General features: G+C 34.8%; 1 protein-coding gene across 1 annotated transcript in view; it reads right to left on the minus strand.

The window, feature by feature from the left end:
* The window catches only part of LOC129219482 (uncharacterized), a 69,362-nt gene that overhangs the window by 19,346 nt on the left and 33,831 nt on the right, over positions 1–16,185 (minus strand). Inside the window, exons 19-28 of the mRNA XM_054853869.1 lie at positions 14,919–15,172; positions 13,005–13,178; positions 12,006–12,122; positions 11,182–11,301; positions 9,179–9,301; positions 7,276–7,332; positions 5,683–6,221; positions 4,753–4,828; positions 3,636–3,788; positions 317–433 (exon numbers count right to left, since the gene is read on the minus strand). Coding sequence (XP_054709844.1) covers positions 317–433; positions 3,636–3,788; positions 4,753–4,828; positions 5,683–6,221; positions 7,276–7,332; positions 9,179–9,301; positions 11,182–11,301; positions 12,006–12,122; positions 13,005–13,178; positions 14,919–15,172 — 1,730 coding nt within the window. The remainder of the gene's footprint in view (positions 1–316; positions 434–3,635; positions 3,789–4,752; positions 4,829–5,682; positions 6,222–7,275; positions 7,333–9,178; positions 9,302–11,181; positions 11,302–12,005; positions 12,123–13,004; positions 13,179–14,918; positions 15,173–16,185) is intronic.

Consider the following 16,185-nt stretch of genomic DNA (forward strand, 5'->3'; position numbering starts at 1 on the left):
TCCCCGTATATTTGATTGGAGCTTAATATTTGAATTTCATTTACAAGCCATCTCTCTCCCCCCCGCCCCCCGAAGTACTCTTCAATATTTACCTGTGCTCGGGCTTATTTTTAATCAAAAGAGGTGAAGGAGCCCTGTAGTCCTCACAACTTATTTTTACCCGTAAATAGTCTTAATTTCGCCTAAAATGTTAAAATTTGCATAAAAATGAAAAAAAATAAATGCAGGAGATCTCTTGTGAGCTCTTATGCAAACCAAGTTCTGTCTACGCTGCACTGTTATTCGTCAGAATGCGTGTCAAAATTTGTGAACTTACCACAGTCTTCTTCATCTCCACCTCCAATGCAGTCCCATTTTCCATCGCAGACGTACGTCGTGGGAATGCAGTACGAATTCGGACATTTCACGTAGTCACTGGGACACCGGAAATTCTCTTGCAAAAAGAAATAATATAATATGAATATTGAAAGTTTGAATAAATAAATAATAAATAAATATAGCTTTGGGAAACACAGTGCATTTACACAATATTTTAGTAAAACTGAATTAGCTGTAGGATGTTTAGGACTTCAGAACACAAAATCCGTTACTCCAATAAACTATAGGGGAGCTGAAGCTACTGTCTAATGGCGGATGAAAAAGGTAAAACAAACACAAATCGTAACTTATAACTTGCTTTGACGCTTAGTGAATGACAGTAATTTTTCATCGTGTTTGTGGGAAGCTTTCTTTTCTATTCTTCTGAAATTACATTACGTCTCAAACTCTCTGAAGCCTGTAATTTACCCCAAAGAAAACACGTGGAATGGAATGTTTTACCTTTTTCTTTAGTATTGTTAAGCACCACAAGGTAGCGTATTCGAGCTCTGGAGTTGCGAATATGTGAAAATAAGTTTGCTGTTTTTCGAGAAGTAGGATATATTTTATCACGCTGCTCCTAGAAAGTAACCTTTTTTTTTAAACAAGTTTAATTTCATTCATTATTTCAAAAATTTATATTTTCCTTAATTTTTGTTTAATTTTAACACACGCCATGAGCAAATCATATCGGCTACGATGTTTTTATTTAAAACTTAAATTCCCTTATTTATTTAATTTCGAAATTATCCATTTTATTTCGTTTTAAATACTTTCGCTAAAAATATAAATCATTGTAAATTTCTTAGTTATAATCGGTAAAAACTATTACGGAGCAATTGTACAAAAGCATTATCTAGTTGTATGATTTATATGAAGTAACCATTTGCATGATTTATTTTCTTTTTCTTTCTTTTTTTCAGCCACCAAGGATTGTTTGCTGTTCTCTTTGCATCAGGTGTGACGCGCTACCAGTTTTTCAAAAATCATCCTTCAATTAAAAACCTCATCATTGAGATGTTTATGTCATAAACCAAACATTAGTTGAAAAACATTTCTAGAAGTTAACGTTTTAGTCAAAAACAGTGAAAAGTTTGAATAACAATAGTTTATTCAGTGGAATCATTAGTAGATATTCTCGACTATACGCAATAAATGCGAAATGTAGACATGTTTTTAAAAGTATCGTGAATGATAAGGAATCGTAGTTTTTTCAGTGTCAATGTTGTTCATTTCGCGATTGGTTACGAGTAGATTGGTCACGACTAGTCATTAGTTACGAGTAGAATTCGATACGAATGAAAACTCAAATTTTCAGTTAATAACCAATGATCAGTAGACAGTTTATGTTTAGTAGTCAATTTTTTAAAACCATATATTTTTTCAGCTTAAAAAATAAATTAATTAAGGAACTGGTATCTAATGATGGGGTTTTTATTAGTTAGTAAAATGGAAAATACCACGTGATAGTTTTTACGCTGAAACGGGGTACGTAAAGATATGAATGACGGACTTCGGTTAAAAACCTAATTGTTATTAGGTTTTTAACCGAAATTTATTATTGTTAAATAATAAATTTCGGTTAATTTGTTATTGTTAAATTGTTAAGTTATTGGCATATGGATGGTAAGATATTTTTGTTTCCAATCCTATTCCAGAAAAAGGTCGGTAGCATTCGTCTTCGGATTGATGATAAAACGCCTTCCCCAAACCTTCTTCGCTTGCGGAACTTCTGTGCGGAGACGGTTTAAAGCAGGAGTTATGACGTCAACACGAAGAGGAGTGCTACCGATGTTTTTCTGTGATAGGGCCCTCTATTCTCGAAAATACACCTTTAAAAGGCACCAGTTTAGACTGGTCAAAAATCCACTTTTTTATGTCATAAAACGTAAGTAAAACTGTTCAAGAATATGTTGCCAAAATTTGAGTGAAAAATTCCCATTAGTTCCGATGCTATGAATACTTAAAGTGACTGTGGAGATTCAAAAACGTTCATAGCATTTGTTTTCAAACTCGTTTTCCCCGAAACAACTTTTTTTTCCAATTGGTGTGCATTCTAGCTCAAAGAGTTTTTGATCAATCATTCTGAAAATTGGTATGAATATTCTTTATTCAATTATACTCTATATTAACCTAATTTTTGATGATATTATTAATAAAAATATTATTTTAATGCAAGAAATGTGAAAAAAAAAATGGTGGAAAAACATAACCTTGTAATCAAACACATCAAAAACGTTAAATATTCAACTTTTTTGATCACAATTAGGTTTGTATTCTAGGGAAATATGTCGTTTATGAGAAAGAAAAATTGTAATGATTACAGGAAAAAATTGTGACTTCGGTAATGCACACCAGCCACAAGTTCTGATGTTGACCACCCACGGACAGTAGCTTCTAACTCCACTAATTCTGGTGGAAATAACTTCAAAAAATTACAAGGTGCACTTAAAAAGACGAATGAAATATCCTCCAAGTTTGAAGAAATTCTGATAGTAATTTCTTTTCTGTTAAAAAAAAAATCACGAAAAACACTAAAACTTCGGCCTCCTAAACTGGTTTCCCCCCTTAACAGCCAGATAGCTAGTGACCAGAGATTTTTTTTTTTTTTTTTTTTTTATTCAGTTACGACTGTAATGCGTAGAACACTGCATGCTGCTCTGTTAACTTCTTCCACTTAATCCGAAGTCTATTGCTTGCTTCTCATACGAAACAAATGTGATTCCGAACATAAAAGAGCAATAATACTGTAACTGTCGCAGACATAATATAATACTTGCGAATAATTTTCACAATAAGAATTTTTTTTTTAAAGTAATAAATCGCTATAATAACCCCCCCCCCCCCCACACACACATGGAGGTTTCAAAATTCTAAATAATATTTAAAAAAATAGAAATTAGATTTTCTTGATTTTTATTTGATTGTATTTTGCAAGTTTTATAGTCGTTGCACTACGAATCGATTTGAGTACCGCTTAGAAGGCATACACAAGTAAGCGTGAGATTCCTTTTGCAAAATCATGATGTGACTGTTTAATGAAACTAGATAATACTAATGTAGGTACTGTATTTTTTTGAAAGTCTTTTGTCGAAATGAACTTAATATATACGATGACTTTGAACATTTTACTAAGCAGCAAAATTCATTGAGCAAAAATTGTTCGTTGTTTTGATTCTGTCGACCAAAAATATTATACCAACAAAATTTGATTAAAAAAAAGAAACGATTACTATTGACAGAGCTAAACTATTAAAGGCATAAATTCTTTTGTTTACCACAATTTCTTAAATGCGTGACGTCTCGACATCCCAGATGATATCCGTACTGATCAAATTCATAACGGCACCTGTATATGTTGGGTACGTAATGGCCAGTATTGCACTTCATATAGCTAGTCGTATTCGTACAGCTCTCATTTATCTCCACAGCTGAAAAAAAATAAAAATACATCAATTAAATCGTTTATTTCAAAACTCAGTCAAACAGCATTTGTTTACAAAATTGAATTGTAGGTGGCATGTACTTCCTTAGAGGTAAACAGACATTTTAGTACAAAAACATGTCAAAAACAGCGCTTCTGTAGCAAGAAGGCAGCCCGTAAAATTTTGGGTTCAGTGCAAAACCTGTCAAGCGCAAAAGTTTTAGTATTTTTATTTTTTGTGTAGAAAATATAAAGCAAGTACATAAACTTCTGTTCATAAAAAATCCAAACAAGGTCTACTTGAAGCAAACAGTAAATTCACACTTAGTGTGCAGCTAAACATCTTTTTTTTTTTTTAATTTTAAACAGCAAGCCTGTTTTTTGACAGGTTTTTGAAAAAAAAAAAAAAAAAAAACTGGTTCAATTAATGTGATTTATCATATTTTTATTACAAAAATCAATCACAAAATCATTTTCGTCTATTTTGGGACTCTCGCATTTATTTTACGGTTCACAATAGGTAGATAAGCTACCAACTAGTAAAACAACCTATGTCATTAAAAATTATCTCAAAAGTTTTTTTTTTTGAGAAAATTGCACTTTTTTTAGAAACTCTGAAAAGAGCTCAAGATATCTAAATTTTGTTGTCTCAAAAGATATCTCTCGAATTTTTAAAAACATTTTTCTCGGGTTTTCGATAAGTTTGATTTGTCTTAATAGGAACTCGGAAAATCTAAAACGTTTTTACATTCAAGTGGAATTTGAAAAAAACACTGTAAAACTATTCACAAATTAAGAATAGCATAAAATGAACATTATTTGTTTTCTTTAGAATATTTCAAAAGCTTTTTAAACTAATGCTGCGTTTGGATAACTGCATTTCAATTTAAGTCAATAATATAATTCGAAGGAGAAAAAGAAAAAAAGAAAAAAAAAAAAAAACGCTTGAGTTTGAGGAGAAAAGAACTTACCATTTCCTAAACATTCGAGAGGTCCTATTCTGTGATAACCAAACTGTCCTGTTCTGAACGTGTAGCCAAATCTTACCTACATAACAAAGTTGCCTTCAATAAACGTAATGAAATAAGAAAAGTACACGGAAGAATATCGAATTATTAATTTTTGCTCGAACTGTGCTCAATACGGTAACACTGCGTGTTGATAAGGTAGAATTTTTTTGCTCTATTTTAACAGGCAAGAAAGGAGAAGGATCAAGGCAGCAAAGTTATCAAAAGTTCCTGTTCAATGAATAACGAATGAGTTTAGTACTTTCAAACACCAGTACTTTTTTTTTATATAATGCAGTGAAAATATTGACATTTTGCCATTCTTCCCCCTGGTTTTGATATGAGAAACGTAACATTTTCCCTTATAAATTAAACTTCGCAATATTGACATTCCTTGAAATTCGGAGAGCATAGTGATAAGCAAAGGGATGCAAGTGGCAAAATTAAAAATTTGGAGATAACCAGTACAAATGGTAGGTGAACCTCTCCTCCGTCTTGGGGCAAGAGATGGTAATAGTAGCCCTGGTAGGTGCTGCTGTACAGCATGATTTAGGAAAAAATTTCAATGAAAGCCTACCAAGGATCTGATTTTTAAACGCGTTTTACTCGAAACTTAAAATAGTCCTCTTGCATCCCTTTGCTTCTCACTGCCTCATATAAGATTTTTTTTAAAAATTTTCTAGACTATGTAGTAAAAATACATCGAATTTGCCACAGACAATAGAATTCCATACTTTCCGAAGCAATGAATTATAGGAAAAGTAGGTCTTTTATAGACTATTTCTTCTTTTGAACCCCTTTTTATGTTTAAACTCTTTTTACTTTCTTAGACCTTTTTTCCTGATTTTTTGGGTAGAAATGTATAATTAAGATTACTATTAACATTATTCTTACTTCTTTCACAGGAAGTGTTATTTTGTTTTCCAGATACCCTTCATCTTCATCCCACTGAAACTTCTGAACACTGTCACAGTTGCATGAATAGGAGGGATTTTTGCAGGAACCTTTCGTGTAGCACCCGCAAGTCCTATTGTCTTTCGCACCGCCCCAGATATACTGGGGCTCTCCGTTCCAAGAAACCCACCAACTCCACGGTTTTCCTGAATGGAAATGAAATCCGGTTCCAGAACACTGCCAGCTGATTTCCTGACGACAAGTCTTGGACGCATTCGTCAACGCTTTGATCTTGTCCATGCCAAGCATGTAGACAAGAGTCCTGCTGTAACTCCCTGGACCATCCTTGTCGGAACGTACGTAGATCGGAAGTTCGGAATCATGATGCACGACGGTGATGACCTTTTCTGGGGAGGGCCCTATCTGGCAGTACACTTCGAAGGGAGGTATAGGGCCGTCAGATCCATCGGAATCGATTGTGTAGTATCCACTTGTTCGAATGTTGTCCAAATAATAAAGATCCAAGCAGGTCTTCCTATCTGGAAAACAAATTCATAAGAGGAATAACATCACTTTCTCAAAAAGATTTCCAGAGTCTATCAAAAGTTTTTTTCTTTTTAATAAACTACGGTTCACAGCTTTCATTTTTCGAGTTACTTTATTTCTATGCGACCTGTTGAGGAAATCAACCCTTTTTTTAAAATTTCTTTTGAAAACTAAATTTAGCCATTACTTTTTTTCAGAACTACATATTTTTTGTGGCAAATAGATAATTTCAAAGACGTCTTTGTTTTATAAGATACGAGTATATATTGCTGTTTTATTTCTTTTAACAAATAAGGCGAGAACATTCTTCTTAGTTATTGTTTTCAGTGTAACCAAGTTTTCAGGGACTAATCAATAAGGTGGACTAATCAAATCGTGCAGTTTTCGGAGACGTACAATAAACTAATCTGGAGAACTAACGTATTCATAGTGGCCTATATGTCACCCTCACTCCTCCTGATAATTTTTTTAATGATTTATATGATTCAGAGTATTCCCTCCCCCTTCCTCTTATAACAATTCTTTCGAAACTAATTTAAACAGTTCAGAAAACTTCAGTATAATGAGGGACAGTTTAAGCGTTAAAAGCACTAATCAAACAGTCTGATTTGTTATAGACAAACTATAAAAGATAAATTTTGTTCATTGACGACGCTTTTAAAAGACTTAAAAATAGTAAATTACTAGTGTAGGGGTTGATATATTACAAATTTAGCTCCGCAAGAAATTTTGCAGTAGTTCATATAGCGAAAAAAAGTAGTTACTGAAAGTCATCAATCTTTATACTTGAATCTGTTTCTCCACAATTTGAGTTTCTTATCTATTGGAACAAATAATGATAGAAGAGGCTTAGATTAAAATGTCTGGTTGAAAGTGCGTCTAAGATAATATTTCATAAAATTCAACATTTGAAGAGTAATGAACTTCGAAATGAAGTTAAAATTAGCTTCACACAGAAAAACCTTAAAATTGAATTTAAGCAACATTATTTTCAAAAGAAAAGAAGTTTTTGTTTTATAATGTCCATTCTTAAAATTATCTACAAACCTCTTTTAGAACATAATTTCTTCTCTTCACTTCTACCGTCTCTATCTTCTCTTCGAGCTAGAAATTAGACAAATAAATTAAAGTAAATAGAAATTTGCATTTCTATTACTTTATATAACTGAAAAGAAAATGAATAAATAAATGTTCAAAATCCTGCTCTTTGTCATCTTTTATTGTTGAATATTATATAAAATTCACGAACCAACGAACGAATTGATAAAATATCTATTGGTAATCTTTTGGTTGAATGTTAGAACTAAGATTACGGAGAACCAGAAATTTGGTATTAAAAAAAAAAAAAAAAAATCCAGTCATTCTGTATTTTAAACAAGCAAAAGAGAGGGCAGCTATTTCAACGTGTCAGCATTTACTGCAACCTTATTGGAAAAGAAAATTCTGAAATTTCAGTAGACAATACCTATTTCAACAAGGTTATACTTAGGAAATGGTGCTAGACTAATATTGCAGTACCTATCTAATAATGAAAATGAAATACTTAAAATATTCATTCTATATATCTTTTCAAAACTCTGAAATATGTAACTTACTACAAACTACTTCCGGCTACCGGAAATGTAAAATGGTTTACTCCTTTTTGAAAAGCAGCTCTTTTGCTAAGCAGTTTCTAAGTTTTCTTATCCCGCTAATTTTTGTCTTTTTGAAAACTTCTTCCAGAGTAGTGTCTTTTTATTTTTTCAGTAAATAAAAGAATTTTTTAAAGAAAAATAATATTTAATTACGATATACAACAAAGACATTGAAAACACAGAAAATAGTGTATATTAAACATGACCGTTTACACCACCGAACTTAGATAAACCCTACATCTCTTACTTGCAATGTAAAGAATGCGCTGCAGCTTTAACTAACATAAGAAAAAACCCCATTCTAGGTCAGAAAATTTCACGTTCATTCTAACGTCCGCGTTCACCAGACGATTCGACTCTGCATCAAACAGCTAAATTCCCGAAATTTATCTTTTAGTGCGAGTTCAGTAAAATAGGCACGTGTTATTGGCATGGATTTGAGTAAGAAAACGTTTTCAAAACTGCTACGAAAGTATCCCAGCGTAGCTCGATGCCAATTACCCTTAATTCCCTATTATGCCAATAGGAGTAAACGCTGTTAAGGTCATAGTTCAACTTATCAGAGACACACTATATTCTCCTGACTATTCGACTCTCGACCAGATACTTGAAATGCAGATAAAAGCCTTCTTATTAGTTGAGGAAGGTTTCGACGTAAGGTCATAGCTCAACTTATCAGAGCTCATGATACACTCATTATAAGTCTAAAGCAACATTCAGACTGCGTCCGTTCGGCACGTGAGCTCCGCTTTTTTCTCCCTAAAACCAGTTTTCGATTGGCATTGCTATGACAGAAACCCGTATTGTACGGGACCCGTCAACGGGACGAGAAGCTAGATATCAGACGTTCGTAGAGTTCGGAGTCGCATTTCATTGGTCTCCACGAAATGAGAGCGCTCTCTCTATTGGGTGAGACTACTGACATGCGCTTTTCGTGCGTTTGCAACAAATGAATGCTTCTCTCTTTTCGGAAAACGTACGTGATGTGCGGACGATGTCTGAACTAAGTTTAACTCATGCTATTGAGCTCTCGCACATCTTACCAACTACTGAAAACTTCTCTGTTTCCCCGTGGTCACGGTGAACCGTTAGTGCTGCATTCCAGACAGTTACGTTGGGTTTAAATATGTCAAAACATTTTCAAACTGTACTCTAAAAATAGCTAAGATGAGTTAGATCTCAAATTTGGTACCAAAAATCCTTATAAAAACTTGAATTGAAATTATTAAAAACATACCCATAGTTTATCCCAACACAAAATAAGATATGACAGATAATCACAGTAATTAGCCTCCTGGACTGTTACAATTACTTACAGCAGCCATATTGCTCATCTTCGTGGTATTTGCCAGGGCAGTCTCTATGGCCGTCACACAGAGTGTATCTGGGAATGCAGGTGCCGTCATAACATTGGAAAGTGCTGTTCGGGTTACAAAAACCTATAGTCGTAAGTACAGCGCAAAATTAAAGATATATAAATGCAAAAACATGAGTTTGATGCAATGAATTCAATTTGTAGGTTTTTTGTGGCTCATTAGAATTTTTTATTTAAATCAATGTTATCACTGGAATCTAAAAAATGTATTGGTGTGTATACTTGATGATGAAAAAACGTATTTCTATTTAATTAAGAATATGGTTTTTAATTAGTGCAAAAATGCTGAAATTTTAACAACAGTAAAAAGAATTGCAGACTTTTAAAGCAAAACTATTTAAAAAAATCTTATGAATTCATAGACATTCAACAAAAGATTCTTCACCTTATTAAAATGTTGAATTTTGTTACTTAAAAATGTCTTAAAAAATCTGAATATGAGTCCAACAATTTCAAATAGTAGAAACTCTAGAACGCTAGAAGTGTGTGCCCATTTCGCACTGATATATTTTCTTTTAGGTTTACGATCGTCAATACTACTACGTTTTTTTTGTATCAAAGTTGTTTACTGAGACTACAGTTTTAATTTGGTTATTATCTTTGATAAAGATGACTTTTCAGCCTTCGAAGTCATTATAGTTGTCCATCTGAAATCGTTCTTTATGAAACTGATCTGCAGCCACTCCATACTAGAAGACAAGCTGGTCTTGCGAAATACTACAATAAACTCTCTAGTTATGGCTCCGACAACAAGACCTCCATGTATCTTAACAGCTGGAGTAATCATCAATGATTAAAGAGAAACTGCCCTTTCAGTCTAGCCGCCTCTCTACAGCTACCTAATTGTAAAGTTGAACCCAACTCGCTACATTGCTGCTTGAATTCTGCAGATGGTCCCCCAGGGTTCACTTTCACTTTAACATAAGTTCTCTTGTTGAAAAGAAAGACTACATCCCAGAACATCTTAGACAACTGGGGTTGGGAAACCTAGATCACATTCCTAACAATGCCATCAATATTTTTACTTACGGTAGCGAAATTGACAACCTTGCAGGTAGTGGCATATTTATGCAGACGCCTCATGGCAACTTGACTCTTTCGCATCGCAATCCCGATCACTGCTCCGTCTTCAGAAGTGAATTGATTGCAAAAGACCTTAAACTAGAAGCTATTCTTTCTGAAGAGGATTATGGTGAATTATGGATCATGTCTGAGAGCAGTAGTTCTCTCCACCATCTTAGTAATTGGCTTCTTGTTGGCGACAAGACCAGCAAATCCATTCTACTTGAGTGAAAGCTCATTTCTCTGAATCATGATGTTCATTTGCAATGGATACCCTCTCATGTGAACATCCACGCGAACGAAATGGGTAATAATCTTGCTAAGGAAGGTTGCAGTACCACAACAGCTCCATCATCCACACTTACCTTTATGAAGTTATACTCTCGAGAAAAATCAAAAATCTTGGAGGAGTGGAACCCTCCCCCCATGATTGATACAGGGGATCAAAACTGTGTTTGTCCCTTAATTTCCAGTGTAAAAGACGTACCCGGAATGCTCTCTCAAGATTTGCTAATGGTCACATCAAGTGCTTCATTTTCAACGAGGGCAGGAAAACTTTCGCCTCCTGCACCAAGTGCTTAAGTCATCAGGCTTCTCCAGTTCACATTTTGGATTGCATGGGACTCTCTAGGGAGGATCTCTTTAGCAATCCCCTTTTGGTCTTCAACTTCCTCACAGTCAACGGGATCGTGGAACTTGCCTGACTCCGTCAGACAGTGAGGATAAACAGAAACAACAAACATGCGATGAGCTACAAAATTTTTGTTGCTGTTCAGCAGTTTAATTTCAGTATCAGAATTCTCTTGTTTTAAATGTACGAGCATGTGAGCTGAAATGAAATTATGTAGCGTGCTGAAAAAAAAAAAGAATAATGTTTTGTACCTTTGCAATCATGTTCATCTGACTTGTCATAGCAATTTGGCAAAAGATCACACCTCTGTTCATGTGGGATACATTGACCGTTCCGACACTGAAATTCGTCTGTTCTACATTCACGATGATCTGAAATTTTTTCAAGAAAGTATTTTTATCTGAAAATGTAAAGAACACTGCAAAGAAATTTAAATAATAAAAAATATAACTGCGATTGTAATTAAAAAAAAAAATATGTGCACGTTAAAATTAAGCATATTCAAGACGGAAGAAGATCGGAGTTATAGTGTTTAATAAAAAGTTTCTATGGAAACAATAAAAATTTCTTTTGAAACGAAAAAAGCTTAAATTATCAGCTCTGCAAACTGGTAGATACGTCCATTTACAATCTATGAGCGGGATATCATACTAGTCAAAGAGTAAGAGTTAATTGTAAATTTGGTGAAAAAGAAACCTTGTGTATAGTCTCTTCAAATTAGTCCGCATAACAATGAATTTACAGTATAATTCATTTGTATTTGAGATTACATGCACTCTTAATTTGAGAAAATGTAGGAGAAACATTACTATTTAAGTTTGCTATTATAATATCATCTTAGAAACAGGGAGGAGGAGCACTTAATATATGCAACAGATTGAGAAGTTAGAGCAAATGCCGCCTTTTGAAACAACATTCTTGAAAAAAAAGTGATTTCTGCTAAAGGTCCTCTTTGAAAAAAAAAAAACATCATTACATAAACAAATAAGCAGATAAAAGAATTTTTCCTGGCCAAACAGAAATGAAGTTGAAAAATAGAAGTTTTCCGATTTAGAAATTTTGTTGCTTAACTTACTGCATCTAAATTCGTCGGACAAATCTCCACAGTCATCTTTATAGTCACAATAAGCAGTGACCGACACACACTTCGTGTTATGACATCGGAAACTACTTTGGGGACATTCCTTTGGAGCTGAAATACAGATAATACGTTTTAGAAGATCTGAATAAAAGTAGAAAATCACTGGCATTAAAATTAAAAATGCGACATCAAAGAAAAAAAAAACGTAGATTTTCAATAGTAAAAAGTAACTATTGAGATTCGGCAATGTATTTTACGATGGCGTGAAACAACAATGTTTAACTACATCAATGATCAGAAACATCGATTTAAAAAAATACATACTCCTATGGCGTGTTTGAAAAGGAATTGCAATAAACTGGCTTAATGCCGAGATTAAGAATTTCCGAAAAGATCCTTTACGACCAGCAGTTGACCAATACTTTTCCTGAAATGACCCGCGTTGTACCTGATAAGGAATAGGTTCAAAATTCTACCTGCAATGATCCTATTTTTCCTCTCTCATAGGAATTTTTTTATTGGCTTTTTTAAGTGATTGCAATGAACTGACTTTTGTCGGTGCAAACGAGTTCATCGTAACATAAAAGAATTATATTTTGAGGGGGGTAATAATAAACTAGAGGTTATACATATTAATCGATAGTAAAAATTTATAAACTTTCCTGGGCATTGCCAAAAATGTTCTTCGCACCCTTTTCCAGTGTGTTACGAAACGTCAGTATAATATCCCTAACAGGTTGTAACAACTAATGAATATTTATTCACCGCGACGTCACAAAATGCCGTGGCATTGATGTTTTATCAACATCACAAAGCGACCGGTTATAGTATAATTGTCAGTGGACGTCGCAGTGAAATCACACGAAACGTGTCATATGTCACATCACGACTCCTGTGAAGGGTTACAATTATGTCACTTAGTAACTAGTGACCATTGTGACGCGCAGTGATATAAAGTAATTTTTTATTCAATAAGTCAACTTTATAACTTACGACAAGTCTCTTCATCGCTGCCATCCCTGCAGTCCTCTGCAATGTTGCACACAAACTGAGTCGATATAATTTCTTTGTTTCTGCAAATGTAGTACTTTTCCGCGATCACGTTAGTTGGTGTTGTACCGGTTGCTTCAATCTGAGCTGGGATCGAAGGAAGGCCTTCTTGATTGCCTAGGGAAGGAAAAATTGAAACTCTGGTCACAAAAATTGGAACTTAAAAACTCCTAAAGGATCGATGTGGGTGGGTGCAGGGAAAAAAAAAGTCCAAATATTACAAAGCAGTGCTTTTGGTCCATAATGCAATGCATCAAAAGCTAAATATAAATTTATTTTATTCAGTATATTTTAATCAATATTATTTTCTTCTTTGCCAAATTTTTATAGAAAATCTCATCCACAAACATCATAACTACAACAAGTTGATATAGTGGTAGCTGCGAACTTGAATCTACCCCATTCCCACCAAAGCGATTGCTTTTGAGAGCCCAAACTTTGTGTGATTTAAGGCAGAACCTAAAATCCAAAATGTATCAAATATGAGCCCATAGGATTGAAATCTAGCGAGTAGGATGATATCTTGTTCGAAAATTACGCCTCTCGCTCTAGTTATGCATTGTTGGTCTAGTGAAGTATTTGCGGAGTCTTGCTGAAACGTCCAGCTTACATTGCCGAAGTACTTTTTTGCCCACGGAAGTGCAAAATCTTCTAAAATGTCCCAATGGTACGCTTTTTTAGTGATTTTAATGCCCTCATCCACAAGAATCAGAAGCATTTTGCCATTTGCTCCCTAGATCAAGACCGAATTTGGATTTGGGCAATTTTCAACATTTGCTTCCGTACTAGGAGTGACTGCAAACTAAATCGTATTGGTTTGGTAGTTATGAGCTAATTTGGACGGTAAAGAGCATTAATGAAGAAAAAAAAATAAATAAATCACTTCTAGCTCCCACTTGCGGCCTGTCTCAAATTTTTTTTTTACATGTTTGGAACCACACGAGTTCGTTTTCAATAGTGAAAGGCTAAATTTTTTGAAACTTGTAAGGCTTCAGTCCGAGCTTTGTTTTGATCAGTCACATACTCCCATTATACGAGCGATCTTTCTCATGGAAGCCAAGAATCGCCTTCAACTTGCTTTATGATGGCCTTACTATTATATTAACGGAAGTGTTCGCTGTACTTTTCCGTCATCATTTCCAAGTTCCTTCGAACGGTAGACTACATCTCATATCTACTGTTTGCCAGGGCACATTAAGCAAACTTACTGTTGTTTTATTGCTAAAACAACCTTAAAATAGAATGTCTTTCGCTTAACATTGTAAAGGAGCAGAAAAACAATCCGCAAACAAAGAGATACAGTATAAAATATTTTCTACTGAAAGTGGTAGACGAAAAGAAATTACCACTCGTTAAAAGGAAATTAGTTAACTTCTATCTGATGATGCAAATTTTGTTTGAGTTTTTGTGCCACACCATGTCATTTACAACACAATCCTGTTCATTTTCTTTTACGCTAATTATACTTTATTACACTCTCTATCAAAAATATTCAACTTGTCATTTTGTGTGTGTGTGTATGTGGGGGGGGGGGGGGGATAGCTTGTAAACTCGAGTTAACCTAATTAGACCAATAATAGCCATTGATAGCCAATGAACTATCATGCAAAGGATCTGTCAGGTGACAATGAAGAAAGCAAGATGCAGCAGAGCTTCTCGCGATTTCTAAAAGGTCAAAAGAGACGATGAACCTATACTTCCTACTCAAATACTTACTCTAAGATTGAGAGACGCAAGACGTATTTAATAATGAAATGGAAAATGAAAATTGATTAAGTTATGCATCTTAAAAGAGGCATATCATATGAAATGCTTGTCTTTTTTCCAATAAGTTCCGAATTCTAAAAAATATTTTACCTGCTGGCCTGTCACTTTGCATTTTGCATATATAGCTGCTTATAGAGGCCAAAGCTTCTCTCTCACTTCCTCCTTTGCTAGGGTCATCGACACCCCAATCAATACCATCCCAGTTATGGAAAGCCAGCTTCCCCAGCGAGCACGGGATGTCATGCCAATGGGCAGTAGAGTGACCACTGTCAACACGTAGCATGGTACAGTCCTGATAGGCTCCGCCGTCCGGTTGAGTTCGGAGGCTACGTCCGGCTGGTGCCCTAGAAAATTGAAAGTCACAAATGCACATTTAAATTTACATACTTTGAGTTATACGCTGATGCACAGCGTATCTACTAGAGTTTGTTCTCGTTCCCGTAACTTTTGAACTCCTAAAGTCATATTCGTAAACGTACTTTTTTTGTAGTAAGTTACCGCCCTAAGTCAGGGTTAAGGCAAAAATACTTAAAGTACACCACCAGCTCAGTTATTTCATCCGATTACTGCAGTTTCGTGATGTTTAGCACTCATCAGCCCGGAATAGGAACCACATGAGCTGGAGGCGAAAAACCTCTTAAGGGAGCCAAGAGAGCTAAACAAACTGCTAGTTAATGTAGAATTAGCGCACCAGATGAGTGACCGCAGCAGTAGTGCGGTTCGACTCAAAGATTGATGGCAAAGCATGGTATTTTGTAGTAAGTTACCGCCCTAAGTCAGGGCTAAGGCAGAAATACTTAAAATACACCACCCGCTCAGTTATTCCATCCAAGGACTGCCACTTGCCAGCTGAAACTCTTCGCAGTGCCTCTTGATGGAAAACGGAGGAGTTAGACTTCCTTTCTCAAAAATGGTTCGATATAGGGTAAAAGCACCAGTAGTAGGGTGGTTGACACATGTAAAAATAAGTTTCTTTTATGTGATAGGACACCCCCCAATATTTGTAGACCTGTGGATAGTAATATACTGGAAGAATTTCAGCTTCCTACTTCAACTGAAAGAGGGTGCTCAACCCCCTCCCCCAAGCTTCATGCGTATGGGGAGGGGGGCTAAAAATACATTGAACTGAAAAAACAATGCAACATATTTTAATATACACGATTAATATGCATATACGTTGTAATTAAATAATGATTTACAAAAAAAAAAGGGGAAAATTGAATGTTTCTAAATTTATGACATTTTCTATGCTACGGCTAATGTTAAATTGAGGGGTCATTGAGCCCCTCTTAAAATTTGAGCAAGAAGCCAAAGCTTTTACAGCATAATACTATTAGTAAGTCTAAAAAAAGGGGGG

This window comes from Uloborus diversus, chromosome 1 (genome assembly GCF_026930045.1).
Source record: "Uloborus diversus isolate 005 chromosome 1, Udiv.v.3.1, whole genome shotgun sequence".
NCBI lineage: Eukaryota > Metazoa > Arthropoda > Arachnida > Araneae > Uloboridae > Uloborus > Uloborus diversus.